The sequence below is a fragment of the Colobus angolensis genome, unplaced genomic scaffold (genome assembly GCF_000951035.1).
Source record: "Colobus angolensis palliatus isolate OR3802 unplaced genomic scaffold, Cang.pa_1.0 Scaffold312, whole genome shotgun sequence".
NCBI lineage: Eukaryota > Metazoa > Chordata > Mammalia > Primates > Cercopithecidae > Colobus > Colobus angolensis.
The window spans coordinates 2,006,676-2,031,980 of record NW_012116400.1 but is presented as its reverse complement, the minus strand read 5'-3'; the positions used below and the strand labels follow the sequence as shown (position 1 = coordinate 2,031,980).

General features: G+C 34.7%; 1 protein-coding gene across 1 annotated transcript in view; it reads left to right on the top strand.

Annotated features, from left to right (window-relative positions):
- DCC (DCC netrin 1 receptor) overlaps window positions 1–25,305 on the top strand; it is a 1,279,089-nt gene that overhangs the window by 602,723 nt on the left and 651,061 nt on the right. The window contains exons 4-5 of the mRNA XM_011950993.1: window positions 8,020–8,170; window positions 9,550–9,686. Coding sequence (XP_011806383.1) covers window positions 8,020–8,170; window positions 9,550–9,686 — 288 coding nt within the window. The remainder of the gene's footprint in view (window positions 1–8,019; window positions 8,171–9,549; window positions 9,687–25,305) is intronic.

The following is a 25,305-nucleotide window of genomic DNA, read 5'->3' as shown; positions in this document are numbered from 1 at the left end:
CTGATGATAGTTAACTTTTTGTTTCTGAATATATTAAGTGTAAATAAATGTGTCAGGTTATATGATCCATGATGCTATTGGACTTTTAACAAACTATTGCTGAAATATAGTAATTGAACTTATTTAATTTTGCACTACTCAAATGCAAAATAAGAGGGGCAGGAGAGGCAGAAAAGAGGAAGGAAGGAAAAGGGGACAGAAAGGGGGAAAAAGAAGAAATACATTTAATTTATCAATTTCCATTTGAAAAATACAAAACTATTTCTATGTTGAAGGAAAATGGGCTTCTTGAGTATTTCAGAAACATGATTAGTTTCATGAGACTGTGTCTGCATTTGTTCTCAAAGTATGGTAGGTACCTAGAACTTTGGAATTTCTTGAGATGCTTTCAGGGGATCTGCAAGGTCAAAAATTATTTTAATAATAATACTAATATATCTTTTGAGTTTTTTTTTTTACCATCTTGGCTTAAGAATGTCCATGATAGAGCAGTGAAAATTATTAATTGTATTGTCTCAATCCTTAAAGTACACATCTTTTTAGTATTCCAAATATCAAAATAAGAAAATACATACACAAAACTAAAAGTATAATAGGTTTTTCGCATGGTAAACACTTCTGAGATAATTTGAGTTTCAAGTTGAAATAGCTACCTTTTTTTTTCCCCCCCCCTTTATGAAACACCATTTTTACTTGAAAGGACAGTCAATACAAAAACTTGCTATTGAGACTTGGGTGCTTGTTACACATTTCTTAAAAATAAACAAAGTGAGGCAGCTACTTCAAGGAAAATTATATCTACTGCCAAGAATGAAATTCAAGTTTTTAAGTTAGAAATTTGCAAAACATGTATCTGCCACTGGGAGCTTGACAGCTTTCTAACATTCAAACACCTTTCTGATGGGATTGGTGGGGAGAGTAGCAAATGAAATGTTTTGCTACTCTATAAATGCGTCAACATTTGGAAGATGTGTCTAATACAATGTACCAATCCAAATAACCAGTGATTGATGTGACAAAATCATGCATGGATAAAAGATCTATTCAAAATACCAGCTAGATCAGTAGATTTTTACATAACATAGGACAAAATGTTTATCAATATGGTGCCAGATTTCACACTACAACTAATTTTCAAGATGCTGCTTATTGAGTTTTGTTAAAAGTGTTCAAGGATATCTCTACAATTATGTGAAAAGGCTATCAAAATACACCTCCCTTTCCCAAGTACATATTTATTTGAGGCCAGATTGCTTCTATGTAATTCAACAAAAACAACAGAGCAATGTGAATGCAGAAAGTATTTTTAAATTAAACCAATAATTTTTAAGATTTATAAAAATGGAAAGAACTACCACTATACTCAATATTTTCGTTTTGGCAAATATAGTTTTTTTAAAAAATGTTATTTTTGATGGGATAAAAATAAATATTTAGTAGACTGGACATAGCAGCTCATGCCTGGACATGGTGGCATGTGCCTGTAGTCCCAGCTATTCGGGAAACTGAGGTGGAAGATGGCTCGAGCCAGGGAGGTGGAGGTTGCAGCAAGCCAAGATCATGCCACTGCACTCCAGCCAGGGCAACAGAGCGAGATAGACCCTGTTTCAAAAAGAATAAATATTTAATAAATATTTTAAAAGTCTGTTTTGATTTTTAGTATGGAACGTATTTTTTGCTATATCCTGTATAACCAAAAGCTAAAGAGCTTCAAGTGGATAATAATTTTCAAAAGTACAAAAGTTCCTAAGACCCAACAGTTTGAGATTCACTGTCTGCATTGTTGTTCTTTGTTATAATGATAGTAGACTGATCATCCTCAACCTGGATAACAGATTAAGCTAAAGTAGGCCAATATTTCTATTTAGGAAAAAGTGAAGAGGAAAGAGAGAAAGGAAAGAATAGCAAAGGCAACATATTGCCATAGGGTGATGCCACAATTTAATGCAATCTGTGTAGTCTGAGATCAGTATCACTGTAATGACTGTTTTCACTTTCTTTATTTCCATACTACCCTCTTGCTGCCTGGGAGGATTAGCTGTACTGCCACCAGGATAACAAACAGACCAGTTCAAAGAATCAGGTTAATATTTTCTCCCCAATAGGAAAATGCTAAACTGGGCTTGAGTTCAAGCAAAGCATTACTGCTTTTAATAAATTTAGAAAAATAGTTACATAATTTTGTACATTTACATTCATGAGTGTCACATTAAAGAGGTATGCTTTTGTAGATTTTAATACCAAAATTTGACATTAGAAAAAATCCTTCCTTTCTCCTGGCTTGACTGTAAAGCTATTGTCAAATAAATATATGTATACCTTAGAGAATAAAAAGGAAAATGACCACATATGGGTCAACCAATTTATGAAATAGAACATTACAAATTTGCATTCTGATACCCTCTCCTGTAATTGAACTATGTTCATTAATTCACTGGAAAAGTCTTTATATTCTATTAGCTGCATAACTGCATTTGGATATGAATAGTGGTTCCCATATAATAAGAATACAAATGATTTTTAATCAGTAATTACTAATTTCATCATGGTTCCATTAAAATCGATTTAGTCAACAAGACTCACAACCTAGAATTTTAAGTTCACATCTCCCAGGACTTTTTAATCTATTCTTACAGAGCTTAGAGGAAAAACTTTCATTTACTCTTATATATGTGCCTTGAATGTTAGTCTTTAACTTTTATAATTGTTTGCTGCTGGCACAATTTCTCTACACTTTGCAATACTAGAGTTTAAGATAACTCTGTACTCTGAGAATACTACATGTTATTTAAAAACCTTTAGAAAATACATAAGAATCCAAAGATGAAAAAACCACCCATAATTACATCACACAATGTTAACCTTGAAAATTGCATCTTTATCCTCTTCATTTAAAAATATAAATATACTTTCTTAATCCTACTCTCTAGAACTCATATTGTAAATAAAGGAAAAATATAAGGCAGATATCAAGTTTAATAATGTTTCTGTAGAACATTCCAGCAGTGCAAAAATAGAAACTAAAAATCAAACTGAAATAACAAAAACAGTTGCTTGGTATTTTAAGTTTCTGAGATCTTGTTTGGTTTTCATTTTTATGAATATACTTCAGTTATTTTTTGCAGCATAAGAAACTACAAAGTTTAGTGACTCAAAACAGTAATGATTTATGATTTCTTATGATTCTGTAGTTTATATGAACAGTTTCTCTGCCGGTTTCACGTTGCCTCACTTATGTGCATTTGGCTGAGAGAGAGGTTTCAAGATGGCCTCACTCACATGCCTGACAGCTAGTGCTGGCTGTTGACTGAGGGCCTCCGTTATGCTCCATGTGACTTTCTGTCCTCCATTTGGCTAGACTAACATGGTAGTGTCAAGAGAGAGCAATAGCAAAAGCTGTAAGGCCTTTTGAGACCTTGGCTGCAGAGTTCATGCAGTGTGGGTTTCACCACAATCTACAAGATACCAGGTCAGGCCTGACTTACAACAAGAGTAAAAAGCCTCCCTTCTGGATTAGAGAATATTAAAACATTTATTGATCATTCATCTAGCACAATGTTGTAAAATATATGAACTACTTACTATTAATGAAAAATTCTATTACTTTTTGGGGGAACTTTCTTAGTGTTAGAACTTATTAAATGATACAAAGAAATATCTTGGGGAAATAAAATCATGTTTTTCTGGCAAAAGCTGACATTTTCGTATAATGAATGTCATAAATTCCAGTGCCTATGAAGCCACAATGGTAACAAACGTCACTGAAATGAGCCAAGTCAAGATTGGAGTAATCTGGACCATATATGCTCCATCTGAAAATGGAAAAGTAGGTGGTTCTTTTTTGGCTGTATAAGCCCAGAGATGCCTAGATCACTGATATTTTAAAACAAAGATTAAATATCGGTAAGTAATTTTCTTAATTTAAACAAAATGAATCTAAAAGTTTCATGCAAAGACAAAAGACCCAGAATAGTGAGCACAATACTGAATAAGAAGAACAAAGTTGAAGGGTGGACACTACCTGATTTCAAGACTTACTATAATGTTACAACAGTTGAGATAGTGTGATATTGGCAAAATAATAGATCAATGGAACAGGGGAGAGCTCCCCAGAATAGACCCAGACAAAACAAATACGGTCAGCTGATCTTTGAGCAAAATCAAGTCAGTGGGAAAAAAAATCGCCTTTTGAACAAGTGGTGCTGGAACAATTGAATGTCCATATCAAAAAAAAAAAAAAAAGAGAGAAGAATCCAGACATACCTTTCACAAAGATTAACTCAAAATGAACTGTAAACCTAAATACAAACACAAAACTATAAAGCTTCTAGAAGATAATGTAGGAAAAATATAGGTAAGCAAATTTGGCAATGCATTTCTAGATATAACATCTAAATAATAACCCATGAAAGGAGAAGTTGATAAGTTGGACTTTATTAAAATTAAAAACTTATCTTCTACAAAAGACACTGTTAAAAGAACCCACAGACTGAAAAAACAACCCACAGATTGAAAAAAAATTTTGCAAAACACACTTCTGATCAAGGACTTCAATCTGACACAAACAACAAATTGTTAAAACTCAATGATAAGGAAAGAAATCAATTTAAAAATAGATAAAAGATCTGAACGGATACCTCACCAAGGAAGATATAAAAATGGAAAGTAAACATAAAAATATGTGTAACATCATATGTCCATTGGGGAATTGCAAGTTAAAACATCTATTATATGCCATTACACATGTATTGGAATGGCTAAAATTAAAAAAAAAAAAGTGGCAATAGCAAATGCTGACAAGGATGTAGAACTCTTTTTGCTGGTGGCAATGAAAAATTGACAGCCACTTTAGAGGACAGTTTGGCAGTTTCTCACAAAGCTAAACAGTTTTACCATACAATCTAGCACTTGCACTCCAAGGTATTTACTCAATTGAGTTGAAAATTTGTGTCCTGATAAAAATGTACGCTTGAATGTTTATAGCAGGTTTGTTTATAATCACCAAAAACTTGAAGTCACCAAGGTGTATCCTTCAACAGATGAGTGGATAAACTCCGGTACATCTATACAATGGAATATTATCCAGCAATAAATATAAGCAACATATCAAGCCACAGAAACACATGAAAGAATCTTAAATGTATATTGTTATGTGAAAAAAGCCAGTCTGAAAAGGCTTTGTACTTTATGATTCTAGTGATATGACATTGTGGAAAAGGTACAACTATAGAAATAGTAAAATGATCAGTGGTTGCCTGGAGTTCGGTAGGGATGGCAGGGGTGGGATGAATAGGTGAAGCTCAGGGATTTTTAGGATGCTGAGATTATTCCAAATGATATGGTAATATATATATATATATATATATATGACATGCATTTGTCAAGCCCACAGAATTATGAAAAGTAAAGGGCAAACCAGAATGGTAGCTATGGACTTCAGTTAATGATAATGTATTAATATTGGTTCATGAATTGTAACAAATATAACACACTAGTGTAAGATGTTTATAATAGGAGAAACTGCATTGCAAGGGATGGGGACCTGATATATGGCAATTCTCTGAACTATCTATCTGTTCAACTGTTTGGTAAATAAAAATTTTTAAATAAAATATTAAATAGCCATTTTGTGTTGCATGATTTTGTTTTATGAAAAAGTAAAATAGTTTGAGTAGAAAATGTCAGCTGGACATGGTGGCTCACACCTGTAATCCCAGCACTTTGGGAGGCCAAGGCGGGCAGATCACCTGAGACAAGGAGTTCGAGATCAGCCTGGCCAACATGGTGAAACTCCATCTCTACTAAAAATACCAAAGTGAGCCAGGTGTGGTGGAGCATGCCTGTAATCCCAGCTATTTGAGAGGCTGAGGCAAGAAAATCACTTGAACCCAGGAGGTGGAGGTTGCAGTGAGCTGAGATGGCACCACTGCACTCCAGCCTGGGTGACAGAGAGGCTCCATCTCAAAATAAATAAATAGATAGATAGATAGATAGATAGATAGATAGATAGATAGATAGATAGATAGATAAATAGATAGATAAGGAAAAAGTGTCTCTTCCATGGGTTAATTAGTAGCATTGTTGATAGGTCCCAGGTAACTTTTATTTAAGCTAGAAGATTAAGTAGATCTTGATGTTTTTCACAGGGGATATTGTAAAACTATATTGTGTAGTATAAGTTGTAGAAACATTTCTACTGAGGAGCAGGTGGTGAAAGTAAAATATTAAAATGCATAGGCCTCTAATATCAAGACAACTATTTGTAAATACAAATTTTGGGAACTTTCCTGTTCAGGAAATTTATCGTTAAGCTGTATTGTCTTTCAAACCATATTTGAGAGATTTGAAAAGTCACTTTGAAGAAAGGAAATGGAGCATACCATCAGCAATTTTCAGAAGTTCTGAGACATTTTTCTACAATATTGATATAATAAAGATGAACCTATTTGGAAAATGCTCTCAATATTTTCATTGTGAAGAGTATTTATTTTTGTTGCTGGAACAACCAGAAGCAAATGTGGGAAGACTGAGAAAGTGTGAAATTTTCTTTCTCCACACAAAGAATACTTTAGGTAACAATTACTGTCCCAACTACTAGCTTGAGAATAGGTGTCTTTTATTACCCTGTGATTCACCTTGTGATTCACTTGTGTGGAGTTGGGTCAGCCTGATGAAAACTAAGAATAATGTCAAATATGTCCTAGGTCCCCTCCCACTTTATATCCTCTCTGATCCCCAGCAGCTCATGCTATGACCCCATTGGGTCTATCCTCCCTCAGCGATTCTCCTCACCGCAATCCTAGTTCAAAAGATTTCATTGCCTCATTTTCTTTGCATCCAGATTTTGCTTTGATTCTGCAAAATGACGGATTACAGGATAATCCCACTGAATGAATTAGGTTGAAGATGGCTTCAATTAAGCCTTCCTAAGGAAATGTGGATTTTAATGGGTACTTGAAAACACAGTATCTTGTCTCAAATAAACTTTGAGTGACATAATTTTAGTCCACAGGTCTGATCAGAGGATACTGCCATGGGTAGAATACCCTCCTCTAAGGACTGGTGTTGGTGTGTCTCCAGGCATTATTAGTAGAGCTTATATAGAAGGGGAAATAGAAGCTCTTAACTTTCAGCAAGCCTACCTGAGCATTACATTCTGGGCTTAGAACTTTGTGAATTTTTCCTTTGTTCCACCTGATACAATCTTAGCAACTTTGGATGAAATGTATTTAAGGATTTAATCAAAAGAGTTTCTAGGTTGCATAAACACTGTTTCAGTTATCTGCTAGTGAAAGTGAATAATGTTCCATATATAGAACTAGTAAATGCATCAGATGAAGTAGAAGGGTGCAGAGCCCTTCACTGATCCAGGGTCTCAGCTCTAGGGGCAAACTCTTTCAAATGTTGTGAAAATTAAAGATAAACAAGCCAGACAGTCAGATTAGTTATAAAATAAACCAACTTAAGTTATACAAATGTAACTTCCTTTTCTAAGAAAGCAGTTATTTTCTCAGCACCTGTGTATTCTAATCCTCAGTACCTGTATGCTATTTAACACAATTTGAATATGTCAAATTCTAATCTATTTGTTTCTCTTATTTTCCGAGCCACAGAAGCAATAAACAACGTAGAAGAAAGTAGAATAGATATTGGTGGTAGGCAAACTGAACATATCAAAAAGTTTTGGATAATAACATTTAGAAAAGCTATTGACATTTTTCTGTTCTCCAATGCCGATAAGTAAACAAGGCCTGCTTACTTATAGGTAACCTCAGATACATGAATAGCCTCAAGCTGATGCCTTATATCATGACATCATCTATAGCTAAGAATATTTCAATATCATAATCTTATAAACTTGGGATGAATAAAACTGTTTTAGGATTTTGCAAATTTCATTGACATCTTTCCATTTTTCTTTCTTCATCTTTTGTCTGGTTAGGAAAAAAAATCCAAGTATACCATTTACCTTTGCAACGTTTTTCATACATCATATGATACTGTGTTTTCCTCTCGTAGATCCAGGACTGCACAGACAGCTGTATTTTCTGCAAAGACCATTCAATGTAGTAGCCATTGAAGGCAAAGATGCTGTCCTGGAATGCTGTGTTTCTGGCTATCCTCCACCAAGTTTTACCTGGTTACGAGGCGAGGAAGTCATCCAACTCAGGTATTTCACATTTAAGACTTTTTTTGTACTGTGTACTTTTGTATTAGTATATGCTGCTATTTATATTTCTCTAATTTGATACAAGTACCTACAGTATTAGGGTTTTTCATGATAATTGAATATTTTTCCACATTTCTTGGCGTGATACAGTATATGAAAGACATTTAGCCACTGGGATGAGAAGATGAGGAAAAGATCAAAATCCGTGAGATCAATTCTGAAAGGAAACTGAGAAAGTCAGGGTTGACTCTGAGATGGTCCTGCCTAAAGAGTCTTCAGCAGAGAAATTTTGATGGATTCCATTACAAGAAAGTGGTATATAGCGAGGTTTGATCCTTAATATTCTGTGTCACACACAAAAGATGACTATGTGAAGTGATGGATATGATCATCAGTTCAATTGTGATAATCATTTCACAATGTATACATATTCCAAAACATTACAGTCTATACTGTTATTATATGCAATTTTTATTTGTCAATTTTTACTTCAATAAAACTAAGGGGAAAAATAAAACTAAATTTTTCTGAGTTCAAATATGTAGCATGTCTTTACAGAGTTTCAGCAATTTTTTTTGAACTTCAACTATATTGCTTATATTTCCAGCTCTACAAATATTTAAGGGAAGAGAGGAGAACTTAGCTGGCTTTGAATTGCTGGAACATTAATATTAGGTACAGTTAGAAAGTAAACTCTCAATAGAATGGAATACTTAGTCCTTCTGATGAAATGGATCTTACTTAATTTCATTGATTTTTGAGGACTGGTATTCTCCTTTTTAACATACTTATTTCTAAAGAAAAGGTAAGTCCATCAATCATGAATTAATCTTTAATTTTCATTTACCTTAAATATTTAGATAACAACAAGGCATGGTGTTTGATATTACAATATTTTTGAGAACATTAGAATACACAGGAAATCCAGTTACAGTTTCAGCACATCAAGGTGCGTTCTCTGGGTATAGCCAAGCACTCTTCGTGCAATATCAAATGTAGTTTTGCACAAAGATTTGCAAATTGGATTTCAGGACACAGGAGATTGATTTTTCACTCCAGAGGACCACTTCTCTGGACCTTGAGGTTCTCAAATCCAGAATGAGAGATTAGGACTAGATTATCATTTTTTAGCACTAAAGCTACTTCCAAGTTTAATCTGCTTCATTTCTTTGATCACTACACACAGTCTTCCAATGGGAGTAGTTTACCTTGAGTGAATTTTTTTGATAAATAAGTGAGACTTTAATCAAGCCCCTATGATACAGAGTTTCTTTCCAGTGTCTTAGTTTGAGCTTTGGTAGAGGTCATTTAAAGCTCTGAGTATCTTGCTTGATATATACATATGTTAATTTACTCTTTACCTACTCTATGTCTTGCAGGTCTAAAAAGTATTCTTTATTGGGTGGGAGCAACTTGCTTATCTCCAATGTGACAGATGATGACAGTGGAACGTATACCTGTGTTGTCACATATAAAAATGAGAATATTAGTGCCTCTGCAGAGCTCACAGTCTTGGGTAAGTTAGTGGCTGGAGATGAGTTTATATTGTACCTTTCAAAATATATCACCGTGACATTTTAAATGCTCATCACTGAATTGATTCCTATGTTTATTAGTGTGAAATTGCAAAGTCCCAATACTCCACACATGTCCTTGCTCTGCTCTGATTAATTGCATAGGGATTATATGCAATGTTTGAATATTTATTTAATTAAAATCCAGATATATTATGCTTTAATCTAATTATTCCAGTGATACAGCTGAAAAGTACCAAAAATTATTAATGGCAGATGTGTTGAATAATAAATATGGTATTCCAAAATATCTGGGAAAATAAATGAAGAAGAAAATGAGGGAAATTGTACAAAATATTTATTCTTGAGGGAGAAAGGCAAATGTTATTTGAGATGACAGGGTTTCTGACATTAAATTCAGTATGTTGGTAAGACTGTTTTATTAACATGGGAATACTGTGAGTGTTATGTTGAAAGTGAACCATTAAAGTCAAGTATATGTAAGGAAAGGTTGCATAGCGAGAATATAATTTAAAGAGATTTAAGGATCACTGAGGGGTTCATTATATTCCAAAAGGCAGGGTTACCCATGTGTCATTGCGAACGAATAACTTTTGTACATGGTAGATATTCAAACAAACACTTATTTTTATCATTTACTCCAGATTTATTTTAACCAGTTTTATTTGAATTATGTAGTTTGGAGAAGGTGCCTTAATATTTGGATTTAAGTTGCTTTTCTTCTGTAACAACAACCAAACATTGAGTCTTAGAAATTTTTCCCCTGGAATAAATCTTTTTGCCTTTTAAAGAATCCGAGAAAAATCATAGTCTATTTAAAAGTTATTAAGTAAAAATGAAAATATATCATATGCTAATTGTATCTGCTAACATATACTATGATATTATTCCATCCATTTTGCTTTTTATCTTCAAAGGTTATTCAGAAAACACTTTCATATGTGGGCACAGTAATAATGTATATCATGGGTTAGGTAATGAAGTTGCTTGTTCTTTGATCAAATCATAAACATTAAACTAGGAATGGGCAAAAGACTTAAACTCTGGATTTAGAGGTAGTATTATACTAACTAAAATATTAGCTGCCTTTAAAATGGCACAATTTAATTCAATCGTATTTTATATTTTGGTGAAACAAGGAAAATAGAGAACTTTCATTTTTATAGTGTCAAAATACAGTAACACAAAATGGTTATGATGGAAATTGTATTACTGATCATAAGGCAGATTTGGTTATGGAATACGCTAGAATTTACACTCATCATAGGTAAACCTTTATTTGCAAAAGCATGAGGTCAAATTTTATTTCAAATTAATGTACATTATTTTGACATGTAATGCTTCATTGACATCTAAGATAAGCATATGCAAATACTGATTTCTGAGGATAAACTAAATTAGCCTAAACACACACACACACACGCACACATACATATATATATGTATTGGCATACATGTGTGCACTCATACTGGCATTTTTTCTTTGTGAATTGTGTAAATTGCAAAACAATTAGATGCTGTTTGATACACAATCCAAAGATGTACAAGAAAATATTTAATAATTTTTTTCCACTGCAGGCAGTGCATTTTTATACCTCTGAAGTGAATGTTTTTGGTCTCTTGGCATGTTTTATTCCATAAATTTTTCATGTTTCATTGGTGTACATATGCCCACATAAGGTTTGATAGTGACATGACACTTGGATGCTTCTTTGATTTTTCCTTAGGTCAGGTGATTAGTCTCTGTTACAATACCTCTAGTGAACCTTGACCAGTGTTATTATGTAAAATAATTTTCAATATAAAAATATTGAAAATAAGCATCCAAAAAATGCTCAACATCACTAATCATTGGAGAAATGCAAATGAAAACCAGAATGAGAACCACCGTCTCATACCAGTCAGAATGTCTATTACTAAAAGGTCAAAAATAATAACAGATATTGGCAAGGTTGTGGAGAAAAGAGAGAATGTTTTTACACTGCTTGTGGGAATGTGAGTTAGTTCAGCCATTGTGGAAGGCAGTGTGGTGATTCCTCAAAGAACTTAAAACAGAATTACTATTTTACCCAACAATCCTATTATTAGGTATATACCCAGTGAAATGTAAATCATTCTACCGTAAAGATACATACATGCATATGTTCATTGCAGCACTATTCACAATAGCGAAGATATGGAATCAACCTAAATGCCAGTCAATGGTAGACAGAATAAAGAAAATGTGGCAAATATACGCCATGGAATACCATGTAGCTACATAAAATAACAAGATCATGGCCTTTACTGCAACATGGATTGAGCCATTATCTTAAGTAAACTAATAAAGGAGCAGAAGATCAAATATGGCATGTTCTTATTTATAAGTGAAAGCTAAACATTGAGTACATGTGGACACAAAGATGTAAAGTGTGTCTTTACGTACTTGATGTTTAGTTTTCAACATGGGATACTGGGGACTACTCAGAGTGGAGGGTGGGAGAAGGATGAGAATCAAAAAGCTATCGAGCACTATCCTTGTTATCTGGATGACAAAATAATCTGTACACCAAGCCCCAGTGAGATGCAACTTATCTATGTAACAAACCTGTACTGATACACCTGAATCTAAAATAAAAGTTAAAAAAATTGACAACATAAATTAAAGTAATATAATATGGTTAATATGCATTAGTAATATCTATTAGTAATATCTATTAGTAATATCATTAGTAATATCATATACACATATGTAAAACACGTACATATGCACGCATGTGTGTGCGTATTTATATGTGTATATATGTACATATATGTAGATATAGACATATTAGAAACAGCATTTACTGAGTTCAAACCATGTGAGAAATTTATTTGTTACAGTATCCTCTGTGGGAGGTATGTAGGTGGAGCCCATTAAATAACAAAGCTCTTGCCTTCTGTACTTCTGTACTAAGTGAGAAACAAGAACAGCAGTAAGTCATAGGGTAAGTCAAACATCACCTTAATTTGTTGAAGAAGCTGCCATTGAGTATGTGGTTTGCATCTGCATGGGAGGCACATGCCCATCTGGACATGGGTAGTGTCTGTCTTGGCAGGATGTCACTCAGGTGTCAGCTTGTCCCACTGCCTGGGGGCTGGTAGCAATGGAGAGCACTTGCTCTCTTTGCTCGGTCCTGTTCCCAAGAGAGAATTGTAGGTGAAAGGAGCCTCTTCAAACTTCCAGGCTAGTTAATTTATCTGTCGTGTATCCTCATCCAGGCTCCCCTCAACCCGAGAAAAAGTGAGTATCGGGGAGTGGTGAGGCCGGAAGTCATTCTCTCGAGGAGCTGCCTCTCTAGGGAAGAAAACACCAGTGTTGAGGAAGAGGGTATTCAACACCCCAACCTTAGGTGTTCTTTCCCGTTTTACAAATGAGGGCATTTTAGCACAGAAAGGTAAGTAGCTATCCCAAGGGAAGATCCAGATTCAAATCCAGACATCCGACCAAAGAGTCTCAGGCATATGCTTTACTATCTGCCCTGTGCACTCCACATATTCTTATTCATCTTTTTTTATTTTTATTTTTAATTTTACTGAAACAGTTATAAAAAGAAGCAAGTTTATGTGATGTAAATAAGAACAATCTGAAATTTCAGTTTGGTTAATAATTATATAGTGACTTTACATAAAATAAAATATGTGACCATAATGTAATGATCTTGACAAAGCAGAAAGGCTGATAAGGGAGCAGGCAAGAAAGGAGTACAAGCTGTTCTTTGAGAGTGAGGTTAAAACAATTGCTATACTTAGAATCTGTAGACACAGAGGCAGGTGAAAAGTGTACTCAGTGCAGTAGTGGGTATTGCTTATTTTTTTTTTTTTTACTGTGGCTTCTTGTTTATTCAAAGTGGTGTGCCATTTGTGTAATCAGAAAAATAAACGTGGAGGTATAAAAGTTGACATTTTTATGGTTAAAAATGAGATAAATAAAAATGTTAAAACTCAGAAAATATTGAGATTATGCTCACATACATATAACCCAAAGACCTGGACTTTGCAAACACACACACACTCACACGCACTCACACACACACACAGACACAGAAACACAGACACACAGTCACACACGTTTGTTTTCTCCATATATATGAAATATGTGCTATATTGTAACCTAATTTTCACTTGAGGATAAATCACAGCATCTTTCTTCGTGTGTGCCTGTGCACGTGTCTGTGTCCTCCGGTTCTAATTTGTTTCCTTTTTGAGACAGGGTCTTGTTCTGTTGTGGCCTTGAATTCGTGGGATCAAATGATCCTCCATCGTCACCCTCCCAGGTATCTGGGACCAAACCTGGCTATTTCTTTTTTCTTTCTTTTTTCCTTTTTTCTTCTTTTTTGTAGAGACGGGGTCTGGTTATATTGCCCAGGCTGATCTCAAACTCCTGGGCTAAAGTGATCCTCCCACCTTGGCCTCCCAAGGTGCTGGGATTACAGACAGGAGCCATCACACCAAACCTCCAGTTTTATATTGTGGAACATTATCATATTTCTTAGTTTTAATTAAGCAAGGTGTGGTGGCTTACACCTATAGTCCCAGCTACTCAGGAATCTGAAGGAAAGGATCTCTTGAACCTAGGAGCTGTAGTCCATCCTGGGGAACATAGCAAGATTCTGTATCTACAAACACAAAAACAACCCACTAAATTGATTATCCTTAAGTATCTTTGTCATTTATTTGCTCATATCTGAAGGAAATGTATCCCAGAAATACTTATACCCTCACTAGCAGAGCAAAAATTTACCTCACTTAAGAGTGCATTTTCCCTACAATTTTGGATATCTAAACATTTTGTAAAATGGAGTCTCCTTAGTATTTATATTCCTATTAAATTAAGATTTCATTTTATAGTTTCCTTGGACATTTGCATTTTACATTTTATGAATTTGCTATTTTCTTTGACCTTTATACATTTAATGAAACATCCTTATTTTATTGATTACAGGAACTCTTTATATGAGAATAATATTGACCATGTTGTGTATGCTTTGCATTTTTACATTTTGCATATGGCACCAAATCCTTTTCTTCAGGGTTGCTAGCTTTGTCGTCATTAGACTTACATTTTTATTCTATGAACCATGCTGTCTCTAAAAATCTGAATATAGATTACATGTTGAATGTGTAAATTAGAAGCATGATTAATTTTCTAAAAAATAGTGATATGTTTATATTTTGAGTTTTGGTGGTCTTGGTGCTTCTTGTCTGTTTTAAAGGAATTGTTTTGGTAATTGGACATGTTTTAAAGGTCTCTCATGGACTTTATATCATTTATAACTACTGTAGAAGGCATAATTTACTTCAGGATGTTTTAATTATTCTAAGAGGCTCCGAATATTTGTATAATGTTCAAAATAATCTTTGACTACTCTGATACAAAGTTACGATTATCCTGCAGGACTGAGTTTATATGAATAATTGAATTTATTGCCTTCTTAAAATGAATGATGAGAAGAAAAGAACTTTATTATCATTGTTATTTAAATGTACTTTTCATAATTTTTAAGAATTTAAGCATATTTGTATTCTTAAGATAAAATCCCACAAGAAATCCAAACTTCTGCTTATAAAACTTTAATCATGCATTTTATTAGACTCTTGTTTTGCCTTTCAACTTGCAGTCCTTTCTTGCACTTAACTGTCTGTGAATGTGAACCTTCATGAACTAACAGACTTTTCAAGTAGAATATCATTTTATGGACTGGATGAAGAGACATTTTGTTGCCCTCCTCAATAATTTTAAAGAGTGAATATACATTAAATATAATTTGAAGCTTAGCATTTTGTTGCCTTCTTATAAGATAAAAATGGAAAATTCCATAATCATTAAGCTGTTTGTAGAGATCTTTATTAGACAAGATTAATGACAACCTGGTTTACAATAAATAAAATATAAATAAATTTATAGATATTTTCTTTATCATAACCATTTATGGTAGCATTTCTGACTTACAGTAACCATGGATAAAGTATTGGTAGATACCTTTTGGGTACAAGGATTGCACTAGGTTCTGGGAAGACTACAGAAACACCTGAAGCCTGGCTTCTGTGGGCTGTCATAGAATCACAAATTCATAAAACCAGTTGGCCGAATACCATCTGAATAAGCTTTTTTTTTTTTTTTTTTAAAAAAAAAAAAAAGAAAAAAACAAAACCATTATATGAAAACAGGGACTCTGGGAAGATGTGAAGAGTTGGTAGTCTCCACTCTCATAGAAGACAAAGCCTGAAGCAGCAGGGGTGGGAGGAGTTCTAAAGAAGAAAATGTGGAAGGAGGCTCTCTGAATATTGTGGTCAACTTTTTTATTTTAGTTTAGCCATGACTACTTGTATTATTTATTTTAAAACCTACTTTTTAAAAAGAAGTCAAAAGTGGTATTTTTCCATTTTTGTGTTCAATATGTCCAGCTTTCTGGCTCAAGGATTTTAATCTGACTGTAATTGTCCTTTTCTGTATCTGCCCATCCCCAACTTTTACACAGCTCCACACAGGAAGAAAGACAGCCCTCCATAAACGTTCTAGAGATTTGCCACTCTTTGGGTCTAGATTGATCCCATGTCTGAATCAGTGCAGAAATGCATAATTCAAAAAGTGACTTGATTTTTAACAAAGTGCCAGGCTTTGGACAAATCTTGTGTACTGTCCTTACACACACAGTGGAGATGAGTGGGGACTTTCCTGAGGGTAGGCTCTTCAGTAGGTGCCATTAAGTTGAACATCAGTGAAGAAATAAAAATATCTTTGAACTTTCCAGAAATGGTTCTAGAATTCCCTTTAAGGCAGTTGTGTAGCAACACAAACAATTTAATATTAAAAGTTTGCCCCGTGCGTGTAGATTTTCTCAATTATTTCCCTTACCAAAATTCCAGAGAAACATTGGCTAGGATTGGCACAAACTCATTTTATAGGACACACATATGTCTACTAGGTCAGCCCTTTACACTTCACAATTGAAAATTTTAAACCAATTCTAAGAGTTCTCCATTTCTTCCACTCCATGAGTAACATGTACCATTTCACATGGTGCATGGGTTTAGACTTCTCCTCACGTGAAAACCCACTTGAGAAGAAGCTGCTCTTTGAGGCAGGTGTTGCTTCTACCTGAGTCATCTTCTTAAGGAATAACAACTTATAATTGCCCTCTACGAATGCGTTAAGTAGGGTTCTCTCTATAGAGCTGAACATGTCCACCTTACACAGATGTGTTCAATAAGCCTGAAGACAACAGACTCAGAATATTTAGATATATAGATATACATACACATGTATATTTTTATGTGCATACATATACATACACATAGTACATATATATATATGCAATACAGGCACTTATTCTCTAGTTCTAAAGTTTCCCTTTAAACATTATTTTCTTTCAAATGCATATGATTATCTCAACCATTAAATGAGGTTCTGATTCTGCAAACAGATAATAGACTAAGCTATTCTGAAAGGTCTAGAAAAATCATCTTAAAAGTGATTTAAGAAGAGACCAGATAAAGACATATGGGGGAAATTAAACACGCCTTTTAAACATTATTGTTTCGTAAGATAGCTGGAAAAGTCCACCTTAATAGCTCACTACTGAAAATGCTTTGAAAATTTTAAAACATATGACTGGATATACAGTGAGCTAATGAATATAGTTTCTAGTCCTAGACATGCAGCTGAACCACAATGTGAGTAGAAAACTGGCAACCAACTGTTGAATACTTCTTGTGCACTAAACATTCTGCCAAGTAGTCTTTGCGCATAAGAAGGTGTGACACAGATCTAGGCCTCAAGGATAGGTAGGGAAAAAGACAAGAGGCAGGCAATTGCTAACAAGGCCAAAGAACTGTTGAGAAAGAGGAAGACAAGGGGCCCTGAAAAAAGAATGCAACAAAGATGAGAGAATGTGGGAGGGAGTGTTGAGGGGAGAGTGTCTGACAGGAAGTAGTAAGTGTGCAAAAGTCTGGAAATAAGCAGGGGATGGGGACGGGGAAGTGAATTATGTGACTGAAGATTGTGGCTACAAAGGAATCTGATGCTGGATTGGAGAATCCATATAGGTCTCGAGTATTTTGCTAATGTGGTTAGATTTATCTTAAGGGCACTGGAAACATATGGAAAGATTCCTGATTGTGGCTTGTGAGCTGTTTAATCTTAGCCAGCTACGTAAACCTCTAATCCTCAAATCCTTCATTGGTTTCATATTTGTAGAGCGTTAGGAGGTACAACTGCAGTTTTGTTACCTGGATATTTCCTGTAATGGTGAAGTCTGGGCTTTTAGTATAACATCACCTGGATAGTGTACTTTGTACTTATTAAATAATTTCTTATTTGTTTGTAAAACAATGATAATTACTTTATCAGAGGATTTGGTGTCTGTTTGGGTGTGAAAAGTAGAGGAGAGAGACTCCGGAATAACCAGGCATAGCTTTGGGTGTTCTGGGAAATAAAGTAACATAAGATGCCCTCCCAGCCTTCATGAAAAGCCTAAAGCCAGTTGGAAAGATTAAGCTAGCTAAACCAAGAAATCCCAGATGTCACAAATATTAAAATATTCTATGTACTTTTTCATACCCAATTTTCATTATCTATAAAACATACATAACAGCAACTAGTTGCTACATAGTTCTCATGAATTTTGGTGGTATCGATATAACAATAGTGATCAATATAACAATATCTAGCGATACATTGAAATTTCTTTGGCAGTAGTCTCTAGAAACATAGACATCCCTGTGTGGGAAAAGGATGATGCCCATTTGTGATGTGTTTTATGTATTTCACTTTCTTTTGTGCTTCTACACCCTGCTGTTCGTAGTTTCTTCACAGTTAGGTAAGGAGAAACTTAGAAACAGAAGCCATGTCTTCTACATCTTGATCACTCAGACTCAGTTTTTTCCTCTATGTTATCTGAGTTTTAAGCATAAGAAATGCAATTGAATGTGCACAAAATATAAATTATCTAACTTTTCCTGTCAAAGTGTTTTATAAGCTTTCCATTGAGATTCATGATTTTTTCATTGACCACTGGAATGGACAGAATTATGTCCTTTAAAAATTTATATGTTGAAATCCTAACCCCCAATGTGACTGTATATGGAGAAAGGCCTTTCCTTAAATGGGTAATTAAAGTTAAATGATGTCATAATGAGAGGATACCTATCCAACAGGAATAATGCCCTTTTAAGAAGAAGAGTTACTGGAGCACTGTCTCCACCCTTGCACAGAGAGAAAAGGCCATGTGAGAACACAGAGCGAAGGTGTCATCTGGAAGCCAGGGAGAGGAGCCTCACTAGAAGCCAGCTTTGCTAGCACCTTGATCTTGTGCTTTCCAGTCTCCAGAACTATGAGAAAGTGCATTTCTGTGTCTAAGCCACCCAGTCTTTGGTATTTTGTTATGGCAGTCCAAGAAGACTGACACAACCACAGAAAAAGTAGATGCTGAATGCATTATAGAGCAATCACTAAAAATAGAACAACTGCTAAAAAGATTCATTGGTCTCTTTTATTAAAAAATGAGCAACAAAGAAGACATATTATCAACATTGCTTACATATTGGTAGCACAAATAATCTTAGATTTCTAGGGGTGCAAAAAATTCCCATTTACAATAGCAATGGAGCAAAAATTATTTCTCATTTACATAATAGATATTGTATAGTTCTTAGATCCTTATAAATTTGATATCCTTTCATCTTATTTTTGTTCACTATTATGATCCCTTTCTTTAGTAATTACTAAGTGTAATGTATGATTTATAGTTTAGGTCTCATATTTATAAATGACCTATATCAATTTTAATAGTAAATATATCATTAACTATGATGAAATTGTATTCTTTTTTAAATCAATTCGCAGACATGCTCTATGAAGTCAATTTACCACAAACGAGCATGTATATCTTCACATACCATAAACTCAGATTTATTTGGAAATGGAAGAAAATGTGTACTTCAAAATTTATATGGCATTTTTCCTGTTATTTTTTGCACAGGCTTTAATTTTATTTTTTACCGAATAATATGTGATATTAGCTGCTATTTTTTGAGCACGTACTATTGGCCAAATTGTGCCTATCCATTTGTTTGGAGTTAATGGCACAACTACCTCAGACTTGGGTGTTCAGTCTCTTCCTACTTTAGCTTGCTGGTAGATCAACCATGTTGAGTTTTAGGTTTAGGCTCTTTGCCATAAAGGGGAAGTAGTTATAATAAAATATGTTAAGATAATATTTATCTTTTTATTACAATGTGTAACTCTTATTTTGAATGGAGTTCTCTTGAATTTACAACATCATTGCCTCTGCCTAAGTAGCAGTCCTTAAATTTTACATATATCTGTAATTGCCCTTATTAAAAGGACTCCTCAGTCATACACATTTAATGATAATAGTCATAAAAGAAGTGCCTTAGGTAAGTTTGTATTGATTATCCTCTACAGTGTAATTACCAAAGGACTCATACTGAAATGAGTTAAGAGAGTTTTTTGTATATAGGGTTTTGATTCTAAACGTAGGATACAGGTGTGTAATATAAGGCAGAATTAAAGAAAACTATTAAATCCCACCTATTAGGTGCTTCTTCCCATTACTATGCAGATTTCTTATCTTAGTTACTTTCCTCAGCTGAAACTCTGATTGTCATAAGAATATGCAAAATTATGTGCAAAATATGTTTAAAAGATTATGTGGAATATTTATAGCAATTAGAAGAAGAGACAATTTAAGTTCAGACTGTTTGTTGATAGCAAAATGATTCAGTATTTCAGTTAAGAGAACTGGTAATGGAAATACAAGTTGGATTGGTGGTAGAATAGGTTTATTTATTACACAAATATTTATTTGAGAGTCCACTGTGTGCTGGGCTCTCCCTCTCCTTTTCTCCCTTCCACTGGAGAAAATAATGTGAGCATTGCTTTGCATTTATTATTGAGACAATTATGAGTCTAATTTTTTCTTTCTTTGACAAATGAGGAAGTAGAGGCTCCCAAGGGAAAGGCAAAGTCTATGTACTAATACAGACCATTAAAAAGGCAATCTAATAATATAATTTTAATTATTCCTAACAATCTAAGCAAGGTGAAGTGACAATCTGTGGCTCACAAGGAGGAGAACTGCTGACAGTGGTGGAAAGTTGCCCAAGAGGGCATTTTATGCCAAAGTTGTCCTGAAGTAACAGAAGTAGACATCATCCCAGAAGGAGTTTGACTCTGTGATAAGACTCAAATCACATTAGACAGAAGTGTTTTAAGCAAAATCAGCAAGAGTTAGGATCAGTTATGCTTGCCCATTTTCAAAGACTAGGGACCAATGTATGCCATTTGTTTATACACTTTTAAACAAATGTTTTTCTGATTTATTATTCAACATATCTTGGTGCAATCATTTCAGTAACTTTACGTAGTGAGGTATGGACTCATTTTTATTTTACATCTAGTATATTTGAGCAGGGAATCACTAAAAGAGTAGAATTGCTGGATTACCAAACTCTGGTAATTTGAGGAGCTACCAGATGGTGTTTTAAAACAGTGACACAATTTTACATTCCACTTGTGGTGTATGAGTGTTTCTATTTCTCTGTATCTTTGCCAGCACTTATTATTAGCTAATTTTTTTATTCTAGTCATCCTATTGTGCGCAAAGGAGCATCTCATTGTGGTTTTGACTTGCATTTCCCTGATGACTAATGATGTTGAGCATCTTTTCATGGGTTTATTTATTGACCATTTGTATATTGTTTTTGGAGAAAGGTCTGTTCAGATCCTTTTCTCACTTTGTAGCTATTTATCTTTTTATTATGAGTTTTGATCACCATATATGCATAGGGTAAGGTATATCTTTAGAGCAGCCTAAATGGAATGCCATGTAGAGGAACTGACTGCTAAAGACAATGAAAGGTCACTGGAACCTGCATTAAAATGTTTTAGCTCACAAAGTCTGTTTTGTCATGATTTATTGTGCTCTTAAACTGACACTGTCTCATGGCACTGACCCTCTCCCTTCCTTTGCTTCCACAATTCCTTGTTAATTCCACTATTAACACACTGAGGAGGCAATTTCTATTAGTTGCTCAAGGGAAGGGTTATATCTTAGTCATTTTCATGTTCCCAGCATCTCGTATACTTGTTCACATAGATTAAGCACTTAAGAAATAAATGAGAAATGCATATATTTTTCTCTCAGAATTGGATGTAAAAGAAAAATGTTATGTCACATTTGCTATGGTTTATGCCCCTTCAAATTCATATGCTGAAGTCTCACCCCAAAGATGATGGTATTAGGAAGTAGGGTCTTTGGGAGATGATTAGGACCCTTATAAAAGAGATCCTAATAAAAGAGATCTCAGAGAGCATGCTGGTCTCTTCCCCCATGTGAAGACATAGTGAGGAGGTTACCGTCTGCAACCCACCAGCATAGGACCATGCTGGCACCTGGTGGTCCTGGACTGCCATTCTCTGAAACTACGAGAAATAAGTTTATGTTCTTTATAAGTCATCCAGTTTATAGTATTTTGTTATAGCATCCCAGACTGTCAAAGATAGGCTAGGGTTTCTTTTTCTTGTGACTAAAAAATAGTCTTTGTACACAATCCTCAGATTCCAAGCTATCTTTCTCATTTCATCTATATTCTTGTTGTTCAGAAAAGCTGTTACTATGCATGGAGTTTTAATAGTGCTACAATTAAGGCATAACAAAATGTTCTGAACTGCAATAGAAATATTTGGTGTTATTCCCTGTAAAGCTCATTTGGGGTAAAAGTTTGGTGTGAATAAAATGGGCAAAGTTAAAGATGCAGCAACTATCCAATCAAAAAAGATATCTAGTAAAAATGGAGACGAAAAATTCTTGTTCACCCAAATTGTTTTTATTATTAGGTATTCCTAACAAAAGTGAAAAAACAAAACAAGATGAAACAAATAGCATGCTGTGGTTGCCCCAGTTTGAAAAATGCTTCATTGTCAAGTTAAACAGATCCATACTATAGGACTTCTCAGCATTTCTAACAGGCTTTTGTTTGAGAAATGTGTCTGCAATTAGCAGAGGCTCTGGAGTTAAACCTGTTTGTTTTTCTGTATTTGAAGACTGAAGGAGCGCTGTAGGTGAAGAATCTCCTAATATCAGCAGTAAAGCGACACAAATTTTGCTTATATGTAATTGCAACTTACTGTGTGCATTTCTATGGAAACTGCCTACCTAATTAAAAGGGAATTTTTACCACAGTTAGTGGGTGTAGCCTTTTTTTTTTTCTTGCAGTTCAGACCCATTACACCTTCTGTGAGAAGCAACATGATGCCATTTTAATCACAGCACAGTGCTTCCCTCCTGCTAAGAAAAATAAATGTAATGTTTGTGAATTTGCATCCACCACTTCTTTAGAGGACCAACAAAGAAATAATTAGCCCAAGTGATTAAATTACATACTTAAATTTTCCTTTGGTATATTCTTACTGACATTAAAAAAATAGTTACTCAATCTGACTGCCTAATGTTCAGTAATAATACTTTATTACTGATTTACAGTACATGAAAACAAAAGAAATTTTAAATGAGCTGGGGGATTGTGTGTGTGTGTGTTAAAGGATGGTTAACCACAGAGAAGTGGGGATTGTGCAAATAGCATCACGTTTCTCCTTTAGAATGATAATTTAGCTTGCAAAACACTTTGGGAATTAAGATTACACTGGGTCATTATATATATATGTGCAGGGAGGTAGAATGCAAAGAGGGAAATTTTTCTTATTTTTAAAGCAATAAAATATGACATTCTTGGCTCAGAAGAAGATATCAGTGAATGAGTTTTTCTCTTTCCTATTAGGTTTGTGTAAAAGTAATTGCGATTTTTGCCCTTAAAAGCAATGGCAAAAACACAATTATTTTTGTACCAACCTACTACCTCCTCATTCCCTTCCATGTAAATGGAGGAACAATTCAGTTCCATTTTCCACTGTAAACCTTTTGGTTTAATGGACAATTTATGCTTCTCAGTTATCTCCCCTAAAATCAAGAGCATTTGTATGATTGTGACTTTATTTTGTGAGACAAGGTCTCTGTCACCCAGGCAGGGGTGCAGTGGCGTGATCCCTGCTCACTGCTATTTCTGCCTCAGTCTCTTAAGCAGCTGGGGCTACAGGTGCACACCACTACACTTGGCTAATTTTTCAAAATTTTTTGTAGAGTTGAGGTCTCACTACATTGCCCAGGCTAGTCTCGAACCTCTGGAGTCAGTAATCCTTAGCCGGGACAAAGTGCTGGGATTACAGGCATGAGCTACCACACCCAGCCAATGTGACTTTTGTCTTAAATTCTATCCATACTTCTTCCTTCTGCCACTTGTGACTCTTTCTACTCCTCTAACCTACTCCAGTGTACACTTGAGGGTGTTACTGGGTAAGCGGCCATCATACATCATTCAGACTCTAAACTTTTGTACAGTGAGCCAGTGACACCTAACCTGCAGAGTTGTTACCAAGATTAGACCCAGTGAAGTAGTTCATGTTCAAGGCAGCTCCAACCCAGTGTCTAGATACACAAATACTTTATAAGTGGCATCATTATCCTTGTTTTTTTAATACGTTTTATGACACACATTCTCCATGATTACTCAAACTCAGAATAGCAAGTCTCATTCACATCATGTGTCATAAGTGTGATGCTTGTCTGAGGTCAATGACTCTTGATATCTGCTAATATTTTAGAAAACCTCAAAGTGGAGGAAAAAATCTGTGATAAAGATTCATAACATATGTATTGCAATTCTAAGGACGGGCATTAGAACTTAAGAAGACAATAAGATTTATCATAGCATATGGGATCATGAACCAAATTGTGGAAGTGGGAGTAGAGCGATAGTAGTGAGAGAAGGTGAATGATGTCTGGTAGTGTCAATAAACTGTACAGCCTAGTTGTTTGGGTTTGAACCAGGGTCTGGAACATATGAAGCATTCTAGAAATATACACTATTATTATTTAAGAAAAATAATTTGAGCTAAAAATATTACTTTCTTGAGGGGATCTTAAGAATCATAGTATCATTATTTATACCTTGCCAAATACAAAGAATAATGTCAACATTTTAAGTTATTAAGAAAATAACCCAGAAAATAAGTATTCACAATTAAGTTAGCTTTAGATAAGAAGGAATATTAATCACTCACATATATAATACATATGAAAATTGTCAAAATAAGTAAATAGGATTTGGTTTAATGAATATGGCCTCAGTGTTGCAATATATTAAATCTAGTCATCAGCCTTAAGCCCTCTTTCTCTTATACCTTACATTAAATCCATAACAGTCCAATCTCCAAAATATATTTCAAATCTGTCCATTTGTCTTTATTCTGACTTCCCTCACCTTATCTCTTCCCCCATCCAGCTTCTCTTATGCATAACCTGGACCAGTCCTAAAACCTCCTAACTTGTCTGTCTTCCAGTCTTGCCTTTCTGTAACCCGTTCTTCTCTAGTACAAGCTTGTGAAGAGGTTAATCATGGGATGCACCTTTGTAGAAACTCTGCTGAGGCAGGAGAATGGCGTAAACCCGGGAGGCGGAGCTTGCAGTGAGCTGAGATCCGGCCACTGCACTTCCAGCCTGG